The 13,804-nt window shown below is 31.1% G+C and overlaps 1 protein-coding gene across 5 annotated transcripts in view; it reads left to right on the top strand.

Annotated features, from left to right (window-relative positions):
• Tusc3 (tumor suppressor candidate 3) overlaps positions 1 to 13,804 on the top strand; it is a 339,326-nt gene that overhangs the window by 122,844 nt on the left and 202,678 nt on the right. For 4 of the 5 annotated variants that reach the window (XM_047549080.1, XM_047549085.1, XM_047549081.1 and 1 more), the window contains exon 6: positions 12,736 to 12,825. The exons of the other annotated variant lie outside the window; for it this stretch is intronic. In XM_047549080.1, coding sequence (XP_047405036.1) covers positions 12,736 to 12,825 — 90 coding nt within the window. The remainder of the gene's footprint in view (positions 1 to 12,735; positions 12,826 to 13,804) is intronic. 5 annotated transcript variants of the gene reach the window in all.

The raw sequence follows: 13,804 nt of genomic DNA, 5'->3' as shown, positions 1-13,804 counted from the left end.
TTTTTTTGAGGCTATTGTGAATGGAGTGGTTTTCCTAATTTCTCTTTCAGAGGATTCATCACTTATGAATAGAAATGCATTACCATTGTTCTTAATAGCCAAGATATAGATCAAATGTCTGGCAGTAGGTGAACGAATAAAGAAAATGTGGGAGACACACACACACACACACACACACACACACACAATATGAAATATTTATCTTTACAAGAAAAGGAAATCCCACCATTTGCAAAAACATGAGTGAACCCAGAGGAAATTGTAGTGAAATTTGCCAGACAGAGAAGGACAAATCCTGTATGATCTCACTTATATTTGGAATACAAAAAGAGGAACTCATAGGAGCGAAGAGTAGAATAGTAGTTGGCAGAGTCTAGGGGTTGGGGAAATAGGAAGATATTGGACAAAGGATAGGAAATTCCAGTGACGCAGCATGAATAAGTTCTTGATATCTAATGTATAGCATGGTCTCTATTTAATAATAATAAATTATACTTGAAATTTGCTGCACAAGTAGATCTTAAATGATCTCATAGGGTAACTCTGTTAGGTTACTTGGTAGTCACGCTCTTCACATTGTGTATCAAAATGTTGACCATCTTAAATATGTATTTTTGTCAATTATGCCTGAATAAAAGCATGGAGGGAAAAAGTCCATCAAGAGGATATTATGTCTAACTTAAAAGTATATATATAAAAAATTGTTTGAAATTCATTAAAATGAAACCTGAACACATTACAAGTAGAAAATAAAAGAAACAGCCATCATGAAAAATTTTAATGTACTATCAGCAAGCAATATATGCCAAGATCAAAAAAAGAGAATCGTTTTGAACTTAAACATGATACATGTGATAGGTGACATGAAAACATGATTTAAATGCTATATCCAATAAGTAAATGTGGTGTATTATTCAAGCACATATGGGGCATTCTGAGTTTGATTATGAAATTTATTATGAAGGAAAAGTTCACAGATTTCAAAAATCAATATAATGTTTTGTGACACTAATGTAGTGAATTTAGAATTAGTACAATATATAATTGAAAAAAATATGCTTGGAAACTATCAATGTACTAGGATTTGAATATATAATAAATTAAATGTAAATAATGGTTATGTAACTTGTAGAGCTTGAATGAACTGAAATGAAATATATCAAAACTGGGTACAGCTAAAGTGTGCACTATTTTAGTCAGTTATAGGGTGTTAACTGCTTTTTAAAAAAAGAAAATTTAAATTTATTTCAGCATTCAATTTTAGAAGCTATAAAATAAGTGTTAAAATATAAAATGAGATTAAAGAAGCCAGTACTCAAGTTAGAATAATTTCTGAAATGGGAAAAGGGTGCTTTAAAAAAAACTGCTCCATGAAAACATCAGTGAACTAGGCATACTTACTAAGACTGATCAAGGTAAAAACACAGAAGTCACAAATAAGATGAGTAAAATAGTACATAACTCTAGAAACAATTCTTTTAAAAATTCAATATCATTACATACACAAATGTAGAGAGGAAAAAAATGGTTCTTGGTAAAACAAATAACTAAAATTATTTGTGAATAAATATAATTCATAATAAAACAGTAATATTTAATTAATTTTATCAGTATCTGCAAGTTATCTCTGAAAAAGTCACTTGACCAGTAGCTGTTAGGTCATTTTTTTTCCATTTTGATTCATTGTACACAAATGGGGTACAACTATCATTTCTCTGGTTGTACGTGAAGTGGAGTCATACCATTTGCATAATCTTAAATGTATATAGGGTAATGATGTTTGTCTCATTCTATTATTTTTCCTTCCCCCCACTCTCTCCCACCCTTCTTTTTCCTCTATACAATCTATCCTTCCTCCATTCTTGCCTCCCTCCCTCCCCCTGTTATGCATCTTCATCCACTTATCAGAGAAGTCATTGGACCTTTGGTTTTTTGGGATTGGCTTATTTCACTTAGCATGATGTTCTCCAACTCAGTCCATTTACCTGCAAAGGCCATCATTTTATTCTTCTTTATGACTGAATAATATTCCATGGTGTGTGTACACACATACACACACACACCATAATTTCTTTATCCACTCATGTTAGATAATTTTTAAAGAAAAATTCATGAAGGATTATCCTACCTAGTGAAAGCCTTTTAGAGACTAGTAAAAAAGAATATTTCCACCTTATTTATTTTTCTTTAACAATTTTATTATAATTATTGAATCATATTAATTCTACACATAAATGAGTTTCACTGTGACATTCCATATATGAATATATTGTGCTTTTATCCCTCCCTTTTCTCCCTCCTAAACCTGGTATCTTTTCCCTTCCCTAACAGTCTTCTGTGTTCTAGATATCTTCTTTTTTCAATGGTTTCCATATATGAGAGAAAACATGTGTCACTTGTCTTTCTTTATCTGACTCATTTTGCTTCACATAACATGATAATGTCCAGTTCTATCCATTTTCTTTCAAATGGCATGATTTCATTACTCTTTCTAAGCCCCAAATTATTTTATTAGGCTATTAAATCCTTCATATTAGAAGTTTTCTTTGGAATATGGTTCTAGTTTAGTCTGAGCATTCCCATTTTCCTCTTGAAAATTAAGCACATAATGAAGAACAAAACAACCTCTGAAAATCAGTTTGGCTGCAAGAGAGGAAAAACTGCCAGACACCAAATTACTTGTGAATTTTGGCAGTATCATAGGAAACCAGAGGAGCCAGAGTAAGATGCTCCCGTTCGTAATGGCCTTTGTCATAATGAATGGGAAGTTCTGAAGTGTGGTGGCAGATCTCAAAAACTGTAAGGAAATATATGCTTGCAGAAAATGAAGATGCTGCTCTAAGAAGGAGCTATGATCTGAAACTTCCATATGGACACATTGGGTAAGTGGTAAATAACATCTCAGACAATGCTGAGGAACCCAAAGGTAAAAGAACTCAGAAAGTACAAGTGAAGGTAGTCCCATCTAAATGAATCACCTACTCAGGGGGTGAGTGTGTTCTTTTGGTAGCAGTGGCTCTTAAATCAAGGGAATAAAAACTTGATTAGGTGTTAAGGAAATAGCCAGCTTTCTTAATAACAAAGATGAACCATTGAGCTTCAAAATCGACTGTCCCAGAGTAGCCTCTTGCTACAAACCAGTTCAGAAAAAATAGACCTTATTTGAATATGAGCAATAAGAACAATATTAACAAAGGATATAGCAGTGTCTGCACACACCTACCACAAAATAATTTATAAATGACAGAAATACTTCTTACACATAAAGAAAAGTTAACAGAAAGTTTGCTACAAAGTTTATGGAAATTATAAAAATCAGTCTGCTATGGATAATGAAATAAGTCATAAAAACAGACCATAAGACCAAATAGGAGAATTTAGAGACGAGATGGCCAAAACACAGGGATAAGTAAAATGGCACATGGGAAATCTTACTTATGAATATAAAAGCGAAAATTATAAAAAAAAAAAATAGTGCCAACCAAATTCCAAAAATAGCAAAAAAGTTAGGGTATAGGAAAGGTTAAACATTTGGCAAAGTATGAATTAATTGTAAGCCATCACATTAATTATTCAAAGGGAAATTGCTTATAAATACGATTAGATACCATAAAAATTAATTCATCATTCATGATTTTAAAATGTTAACAAACTATAAATTCAAGTGAACATTCTTAATCAGGTAAAGTGTATCTATTAAAATATATCAAATATTAGTGAAACTTGAAAATGATGTTTATAGTTTTCTGTTATTTTTCATTTTACTTGTAGAATTAGTGTATAAGAGCAGAAAAAGAAATATTGGGAATAACAATTGTAAAGGAAGAAGCATATCACTATTTACCTATGGTATGATTTGCCCGTGATGTAATTGTCCACATGGAAATTCAAGACAATTGATGGAGATCTGACATTTAATACTAGAGTTCCAACATTTTTCTGAATTCATGGTCAATATCCAAAAATCATTAGGGTTCTTATATACCAAATCATTTAGACATAATTAAAAAGTGAAATATCTTTTACAATAGGAAGAAAAAATATATGATACTCAAAAGTAAATCTAACAACAGATGTCATTTGTTTATTTATTTATTTACTTACTTACTTTTTGGTAACAAGGATTAAACCCTGAGGGACTTAACCACTGAGCCACATCCCCAGCCCCTTTTATATCTTCTTCCTGAATTGCTTAGGGCCTCAGTAAACTGCTGAGTCTGGTTTTGAACTTGCAATCCTGCTGCCTCAGCCTTCTTAGCTGCTGGGATTACAGGGGTGTGCCACTGCACTGACTTGTAGGAAATATAAAAATAGGTCCTTCCAATGGATATATACCTATAGAATATGTTGTGTATAATAGATTAATAATAGTTTCTTTTGCCTTCTTTGAATAGCCCTTCATCCTTCCTCTTTTATTTTCATCAAAACTGGAGTCTTTAAAGATTGAGAATTAGAGCAAATTCTATTCCATGCTTTTATAATTATATCAAAATTAATCCCAATATTAGGTATAACTAAAAAACAATAAAATTGAGTTAAAAAATTGTCTCATAATAAAAAATACAACCATCACAACAAAAAAGATTGAATTAAGGGCTGGGATATAGTTCAGTTGGTAGAGCTTTTGCCTTGCATGCACAAGGCCCAGAGTTCAATCCCTGGCACCACAAAACAAAACAAAACAAAACAAAAGATTGAATTGAAAATGATAGAATAGACTGAGAACTAACCCAGGCAGTAGTCATAGTAAAGCAATTCTTTCTTCTGCACAAATAGTTAGAGCTTAGATATTCAAGCAGAGCCACTTTGGCTTTCTAGTAGATAAAATACAAATTTGAAGTTCGTATTTTTAAGGGGATCTAAGATAAGATTTTTTAAGGATAATTTCTTAATATTTTCCTGACAAATGATTTAAAATGAATTAATTGTCCTCTGTTGAAAATAAATGAACACTGTGGGTAACCTTATTCATCTTAGTTGTTAAGATGATTAACAACTAAGTTTTTAAGATGATTTTGGGTTTTCCAGGCTATCTTTCAAGTTGCCTCCTTTAGTAAAGTTACCCAGCTGCAGTACCTCTTTTAAAGTGTTGTTGAGAAGTTAAGATTTATTTTGTATTTAAACATTAATGTCATACCAAATCTTATCTCAATTTGGTCTGTCAAAAAACTGATACTGTCTCCACTCTGAATTCTTACTCTTTGAGGATGCTCTGCAATTATATTTTAAATTAGTAATTATTGACATTATCATATTGAATATCTTTCTTCTTTTGGGTATACTTTATGTTTATCCCTTACAATAAATGTACTGAATAATTTATGTTATTTTCATTTACAAACAAGGAGCAAAGATTGGTTGAAAGATAACTTGCAGGAAGTGATTCAATTCTGAAATTTGATTCCACATATTTGATAAAAGTTCTGTATTCTTTTCACAAAGCTGGATTTCTCTAAACCTGAGTACAAATCTTCTATGTTGGATATTAACTAACTGGATATATTGAGCCATTTTGATTGCATATAAGTGTGTAGAACACCATATCATTTATATATGTTAAATACTTTAAGAGATCAGTTTTCTTGCTTCCTCTGTCATACAGATGTTGTGTTTTACTGTGAATCCTTGAAAGCTGATTAATTTGGTAAAGCAGAAGATATTATAACATTCACAAACACATACTTGAGGTGGCCAGAAATATCTTGGCAGGTATGGCAGCCTTTTAGAAGTCAATAACTGGCTGCAGAAAGCCAGACATATTTTTAGACAATAACTCTACACTGATAATAAAATGTTGAATTAAAAACAAACCTATTCTCCTTACATATTTTTTTGCATCTCTCCCTGCTTTTTTCATTAATATGGAGATACACAAAACCATGGTACCTTTCACTTATCTGTTGGTTGACTGTGGAAACAATTGAAATCATCTAAGCAGTAAAATCAGATATGTAATTTTAATTGTTATCATTTTCTGCTTCCTTCCACCAGCATCACCACTACTACCAAATTTAATTCTTCATTTACATGGTGGAAAATTGAATTTATTCATTTCCTGTCTCTCTCAACCTATTTTGAGATTTCCTTAGAAAGTTAAGAGACAATCTAAAGTGATGTCCTGTTTATTCAGACTCTCAAATATTTGTCTATCTAAAATAAACAATATCTCATTCTTTTTGGAAGCGAGAATACATTTCTTAAAAATTTTTGGTAAAGTGTTCAGTGAACATGTAGAAATTCTGATGAAAGTCTTGGATTGCACAGTTAGAGCAGAGCTCTTACAATAGAAACAGTGATGAGCTATATGAGATTACATCACTTCAAGAATTAAAAATATACAGAAGGGAGAATAATTAGTGAGAAAAAATAACTTGGTACAGACTGTCCATCTCCTTGATCTTCTTAGTAAAGAACATGACTAGCTACAAATAGCTGTTGCAGTTTTTACAACTGAACCTATGCAAAAGTACTTCCCAGTGGTACTTCTTAATGTTATGAGCACTCAATTTGTGGTGGACTGTATTCTAACACTTTTTTTTTTCATTGTTATGTTCGCTTTATTTTGTATGACTCATAGGAAGAATAAGAATGAAATGCATATTGGGGAAAGGAATGACTCATAGGATAAGAATGAAATGTATATTGGGGATAGGAAATTTTTGCTTTAGGGTGTACGACAAACATAAAGCCTGTAACGTCCTGCAAAGAGGAAATAATACACACACTTATTACAGCATACATATGAATTCCCTGATAAGCTTTTCTGCTGTTACTCTGATTATTTATACCACTTGTTAGTTAAGTAAAGAAATGTTATTAAATTACTCAATTGAATATTATATTTTAAAGACAAAGAATATAAAAGAATTACATAAAGTCTATTTCAAATATTAAATCTTGTTTTGTATAATTATGTCCTTTGATATCTATAGGGAGTTGGTTTGCAGACCCCACATGAGTATCAAAATCTGTAGATGCTCAATTCCCTTATATAAAATGGCATAATATTTTTAAAAATATATTTAGTTGTAGATGGGTATATTTTATTTATTTTTAGTGGTGCTGAGGAGCCACCCAGTGCCTCACATGTGCTAGGCAAGCACTCTACCACTGAGCAACAACCCCAGTCCCCATAGTTTTTGCATATAATCTACACACATTCTCTTATATATGTTAAAATCATCTTTGGATTACTTGAATACCTAGTACAGTGTAAATAGTTGTAATATTATACTGTTTAAGAGTACTGACAAGGAAAAAAGTCTGTACATGTTCAGTACGGTCAAAATTTCTTTATTTGAAATGTTTTTGATCTATGGTTGGTTCAATTTGCAGATGTGGAACACAGATATGGAAGGCCAACTGCATTTAATTTTTCACAGTTATGAGTAGTTTATTGAGCATTTAATTGGGATACCCTCAAATTAACTCATGACCAATTTTAAATTTTGTGGTTTGCAAAGAAAACAAAAACTTTTTATTTTCAAGTTTATATCAGCTTCATAGTAGAAATCTGAAACATGCAAACCCCAAATTGTTAAAATCATGTTATATATATATATATATATTTTTTTTTAAAGATATGATAAGAAACATTTTTCCCAAATTAAATCTCTTCACAAATCCTATTTTACAAGATAGTTAATAGCACAGTTACTGTAGTTGAAGTGGGCATTAAGCACATTGACCCTCTGGAGAATGTAGGAACTGAGGAGCTCATTTGGAAAAACAAGAAAAATAGATGCATAGAGGAAAACCCTTCAGACTAGTGTTATTCTTAATTCATGGCTATGGAAACCTGCATGTGAGAAAGATACCACATGATGTTATGTTCAGTTCAAGGTGTATTGAATACTTGTCTATGTATAGATGCTAGTATTCTCTTGCTACATTAAGTTTGAGATTTCTCTCAGTTTTGTGTGTGTATCCCTAGTGTTTACATTGTATGTGGAATGCAGAAAGTGCTCAGTAAATATTTTAAGTAAAAATTAAATGGGTAAATACATTTAGGTTTAAGGAAATTTTAAAACATGGTTATTAGTTTCACTGGTATTTATAGCATTGTTGTCTATGCCTCTGACTAGTACATATTTTTCCCTTAGAAATATTAGCTATGTTATTTGCATTTTAATTAGTTTTAAAATAGTAATTATGGGTTTCATTGCATTAACCTTTATCTATTTATTCATGTGTATTTATTGAGTAATCAACTAGAATTTGAAAGCCTACTCTATGTACTCAGAACTGTGAAGAGTGACATGGAGCTTCAAAGATAGAACAAGGTAAAAAAGACTAGGACATGTGCCCTAGGGACCTACCCTCAGGGACTTAGTTTCATAGTGAGGAAGACAAATCAGACAAGTTCATTAATATCACAAATGCAATAGCCTACAATTATATGCTATTGTATATATAGTATACATATACATATGACATGTGCTCCAAATCTTGGTTTTCCAAGATGGAACTATTTTTACAATTCTTAAGGAAAATGCAAATCTAGAAACCAAAATGCTTTCCAAAGAGACAGCCTTTAAAAGTGTTCTTTGAATTGACTGCAGCAAATAATCTGAGTAGGATTTTTACTTGTGCTGTTTTCACACTTCTGTTTAGTTTTTTGTCTGAAGCCAGTGTTCAGAAAGAGAAGTTACGTGTTACTTTGAACACCTAAGTGTCTGATTATATGAAGAAGCAGAAAAATAAACAGAGTTGTTGACATAAACTTCACAAGTCTTGAGATTTGGGAATTCCCTAATGGCTAAAATCCTAAGCAAGAAGCTTCTGAAGAGCAGAGCATTTTGTAATTTTGTGAATCAAAATTAAATTTGGGCCCCCCTGCTGGTTCTGACTTGAAAACCCTCAAAGGCAGACTGAATTTTAACAGGGTCATAACTTAGGACTTTACCATATTGGATTAAGTGGTTACATCACCAGTGAAGTTGACAGTATCAAGGAAGTTGAGCAACTTTAATAAACCAAACTAATACAAGCAGAAAGAGAACATCTGCTTATTGCACAATTAAAGTAATTGAATCCATTGCTAAAACCTTCATATAAAGAGATTAATATTTTCAAACATTTAAAAAATAATACCAATGTTATTTAAACATTTTTATAATGGAAAAAGAGAATATGTCTCTCAACTTATTTTTTGAAGATTTTAAAATCTGATGGGGACATTTAAAAGCATAAATGATAGGCTGATCTTTTTCAAGCATTCAGATGTAATTATTTTAAACAAAGTACTAGGAATTGGTGATAAATAAAAATAGTAACATGTCTTCAAATGTTTATTTCAGTAATATAGGGATAATTTAATATGTGAAAAATTATGTATAATTCTCTAAAAACTAGAGAAAAAAATCATGGTCATCTTGATGTATGCATATTAGCATTTAATGAATTCACTGCCCAATGAGAATAAAAGAAAAGGAAAGATCCTATAGTAAACATCATAATGGATAACTTGAAGACTCAGATAATGAGATGCCTTGTATGCAATATTGTATTAAGGACCAGAATAATGCATGAGGCAAATGTAAAATACACATACACATTCTAGACAGAATAAGAATAAAAATGCCCTATTAGCAGAAGTTTTAGTTGTGGACATGAAAAAAAAATTATTAGACCTTATAAATAAATTCAGTAAGGTTGATATAATCAGTGTACATACATCAACTGTATTTGTATATATTTTCAAAAAAAAAGAAAATGAAATTAAAAAATCATCTGTTGCCATAGCATTAAAACACTCATCCATTAATCTAGCAAAACCTGTACACTGAAAACCACCAGCTGTTATTCAGAAAAATTCTTTAAAAGATTTATACTAATGATGGGTATAACATGTTCATAAATTAGAGGACTCAATATTTTAAAGATGTCCATTTTTACCTTGAAAAAAATCTCAGATTTTTTTTTTGTGAAAATTGGATTCTAAATTTTTAATGAAGTGGCAAAGATAAAGAATAGAATAAATTAAGATCATATCAAAAGGAGGAACAATGCTGGATAGTTTATATTTACAGATAATCAACATTTATTATAGTCTTCAATAATTATTATTTTGTAGTATTCATTTCACAAAAAAATCATTTAGAACATAATTGATAGGCTATACACAGATTCATGCTAGCGCGATCACTTGATTTATGACAAAAGTGACTTTTCCATACAGTGGGTAAGTACATGTTTTTAATAAATGTCACTTCCCAACTGGATATTCGATATGGGGAAAAAGTAGATTTCAATTTCTACCTCCCTTTATATATAAGAAATCAGTTCAAGCTGCATCATGAATCTAAATGTAAAACATAAACAGTAACATTTTTGTAATGAAAGTATAGGTAACTATCTTCATGATAGACAAGGATCTTAGAATGTAAAAGAAGTAGCTACCATAATAGAAGAAATCATTGATAAATGGAATTTCATTATGATTTAGAACATCTGAGTTGAGGATGTAGCTCAGTGTTAAGAGTGCTTGCCAAGAAAGCAGGAGCCATAGGTTTCATCCTCCCCTCCAAAAATATTTAGAGTTTTTTGCTAAAAATACATTTGAGAAAATGAAAAGTCACAATTTTGATAAAGATTATTTGCTTTGTATATATTGAACAAGGACTTGGATCCAGAAATATAAAGAACCTTAACAAAACAATAACAAATAGGCAGGTAACCAAATATTAAGTGGTCTTTTGATGAGAAGTTTACAGAACTATCCAGATTTCAATAAACATTTGAAAGGGTACAACTTCATTAATCAGCATGAAAGTGCAAAATAAAATTGCAGTATGATCCTACCACACCTCAATAGATAAAATAATAGTCACACATTGAATATGAATCGTTGGTGAAGATTTTTATCCACCAAAACTCCTATTTAGAAGACAAATTTAATTTAGCCTCCTGAGAAATGTTTCATTGTATCTATTAAGGTGAGTATAGTCATATTCTATATTGTAGCATTTTCAAGAAAATGTTGGGCTGGGGTTGTGGCTCAGTGGTAGAGCACTGGCCTTGCATGTGTGAAGCACTGGGTTCGATTCTCAGTCCCACATATAAATAAATAAAAATAAATGTCCATCAACAACTAAAAAAAAAATACCTTAAAAGAAAAGAAAAAGAAAATGTTAGTAATGTTTAGGAAGAAACACAAGAGGGCTCCTGTCTTTCAGGCAGTGTTCCATTTCTTGAATTCAGAGCTGATTACAAGGGTTTTGTTCATTTTGTAAAAATACATTTAATGGTTTACCCTTATGTGTCAAACCCTTTATTATATGGATATTTAATCAAATAAAAATAAGAATATCAAATTATAGTAAAATTAACTACAAAACATTAAAATTTTCAGACTAATGAATGTAATGAAATGGTGATATTTCATTTGTTAAATCAAAAAAGGAACCATCATTTATGCTTATTTAAAGAGTATTTAAAAGTGGGCTAATTTGCATTGCTGAAGTTAATGTTTATTCAATATTCTATTGTCTTATGAGAGAAGTGCCACGGTTATGTGAGTAATTATTATAAGTACTATAAGTACATCTGTCAGTACTTCAAATGACTCAGCAAGAGTATTCCATGTTTAAACCTGCTTTTATTAAACTGGTTCCTGGAATCGTGAATAAATCATGTATTAAAATGAATATTAAGGAGCATACCATAATAGCATTTATATTTAATTTAATATCTCAATCTTTTTAGAGAATTTAAGATTCTCAGGTACTGGAAAAACTGGTGATATTTGTTTCCTTATTAATGTATTAAATCACGAGACCCAATATGGGCCTGATAACTACTATAATTTGAAGTTATAAGTATAAATATTTTGAGATATTAACTATAATTTGGGACTCCTATGATATGAAAACTATTTCTCTTATTGGCAAAACTACAGATTCTATTTAAACTATTGTGATCTGCTACGTACATTCATAGGTGAAGGAAATTACATATTTTAGTTATAAGATAAAGATTTGTTTTTATCCCATTGAAGATTAAAGGTGTTCAAGTTCATGAATTTAAAAAATTTATGTGGTTTAAACAAATCACTCTTACACGTTATAGTGATTGATCTGTGACTTCTGGTTCATACATTTCTCTATTCCACCCTCTTTGTTAATGCCTTAGATCTTTGAGATTAGTTTTCCAAATACACTTTTTTCCCCTCATAGGTCCAGCAGACATAAAAATGATCTCTCAGTTATTCCTGGCTGTATCTTTTTGTGATTTCTTCCATCTCTAAACATCTTTTAAAGTTACTGTTACACAGTATGCTTAAATCATTTAAGTACTTATGGGGTTATAAGTACTGTAACCTAAGAATTTAGACTTTTGGTGATATACACTAATACAGGAATGAGGAGAAGTTGTAGATGATTATCATGTTCTTCCAGCTCTCAGTGAAATATCAAGAACCTCATCTGTGCCTTTGACTGGCTCAGATTGGCACTTAAAAGATTGTCTGTCACCATGCCAGATGCTTTACGTATGTTAACCAATTTAACCATTAGTGTATCTCTTTAGCAGAGTGGGTATCCCAGTTTTGTAGATATGGAATATGACAGGAAAATAAGTAATTTACCCGAAGACCCATGATTACATGGTTAGTAAATTAAAAACCTTTTAAAGGGAGCACTATTTTTTTTTAATGATGACCATTATTTTTTTTTCAACTACATCATTTTAATATTCTCTGATTTATGTATTGAAACATTGTACCCTGTTTTTCAGTGTATAGTCTTTGCTATGACATCTGGCCAGATGTGGAATCATATCCGTGGACCTCCATATGCTCATAAGAACCCACACAATGGACAAGTAGTAAGTGTATTTTCTAACCATAGGTATGCTAAACTTAATTCCTACTTATGATAGGAATTAGAAATTAGGTTTAGCATTTATAAGAGAGGATTCTAGTCATAAATATATATTCTGTTTCTTCTCACCACCACTGTCATACGTTCACACATGCATGTGCACACATGCCCACACACTCAGACACACTATATAACTTTTTTTAGGGTGAAGACTGATTTCATGTTGATTTATAAAAATCAATATATCTATCGTGTCAATATATATGCATAAACTACATTTTAACTTCATAAACTGCTATGGTGGTAACATGTAGTGCCATGATAGAAATGCAAACACCTTGTAGCCAGTGTACCATCCATGGTTTAACTTACTTCAGAAGAGGTTTATTAATCCATCATTAAGATTCTAGCAGTCATTACAGTAGAATGTTGAGAATCCTTTGCCAGAAATTGAAAAGTGGATTGATATGCTGTTAAATTAATGGCAGATTTCACATTAGTCACTGCTTCTGGATTCATTTGACATGTTTATTGCCTTCCCTTTCCTTTTGATGGGTAGGAAATACTGTGATAGATTAGCATAGTCAAGTACTTTCAATGAAGCTTAGTGTTAGAATGGTGAGGATTCAAAATAGAAAATTCACATTTTCTCTAACTAAAAAAACAAAAACAAAAACCTTATTTTATCTGTTCTCCTACTCTGTTCTTTTTTACTTCCTGTTGGATTTTTTTGAAATGAGGACTTGCATTACTTTATACATAAGTGTTTTTAGTGTGTTCCTTGATGGCTTAATCAAATTTTAGGAACTAGTTGCATATTTTCAAAATAGCAGTTTTTGATACTATATAATAAGTAATTTGGTCTTAAGTTTTTCCTAACATTTTCAGATTTCTCCTATAGATGGTAAAGGTACAAGTCAATGTAAGACTATTTGGGTAATCACCTGCATGGCTCTTATATTGTCGACATTTTTGAAATGCCA

This window comes from Sciurus carolinensis, chromosome 4, assembly GCF_902686445.1.
Source record: "Sciurus carolinensis chromosome 4, mSciCar1.2, whole genome shotgun sequence".
NCBI classification, from domain to species: domain Eukaryota; kingdom Metazoa; phylum Chordata; class Mammalia; order Rodentia; family Sciuridae; genus Sciurus; species Sciurus carolinensis.
The sequence above is the reverse complement of the archived record's forward strand: the minus strand, read 5'-3'. Positions and strand labels throughout refer to the sequence as shown.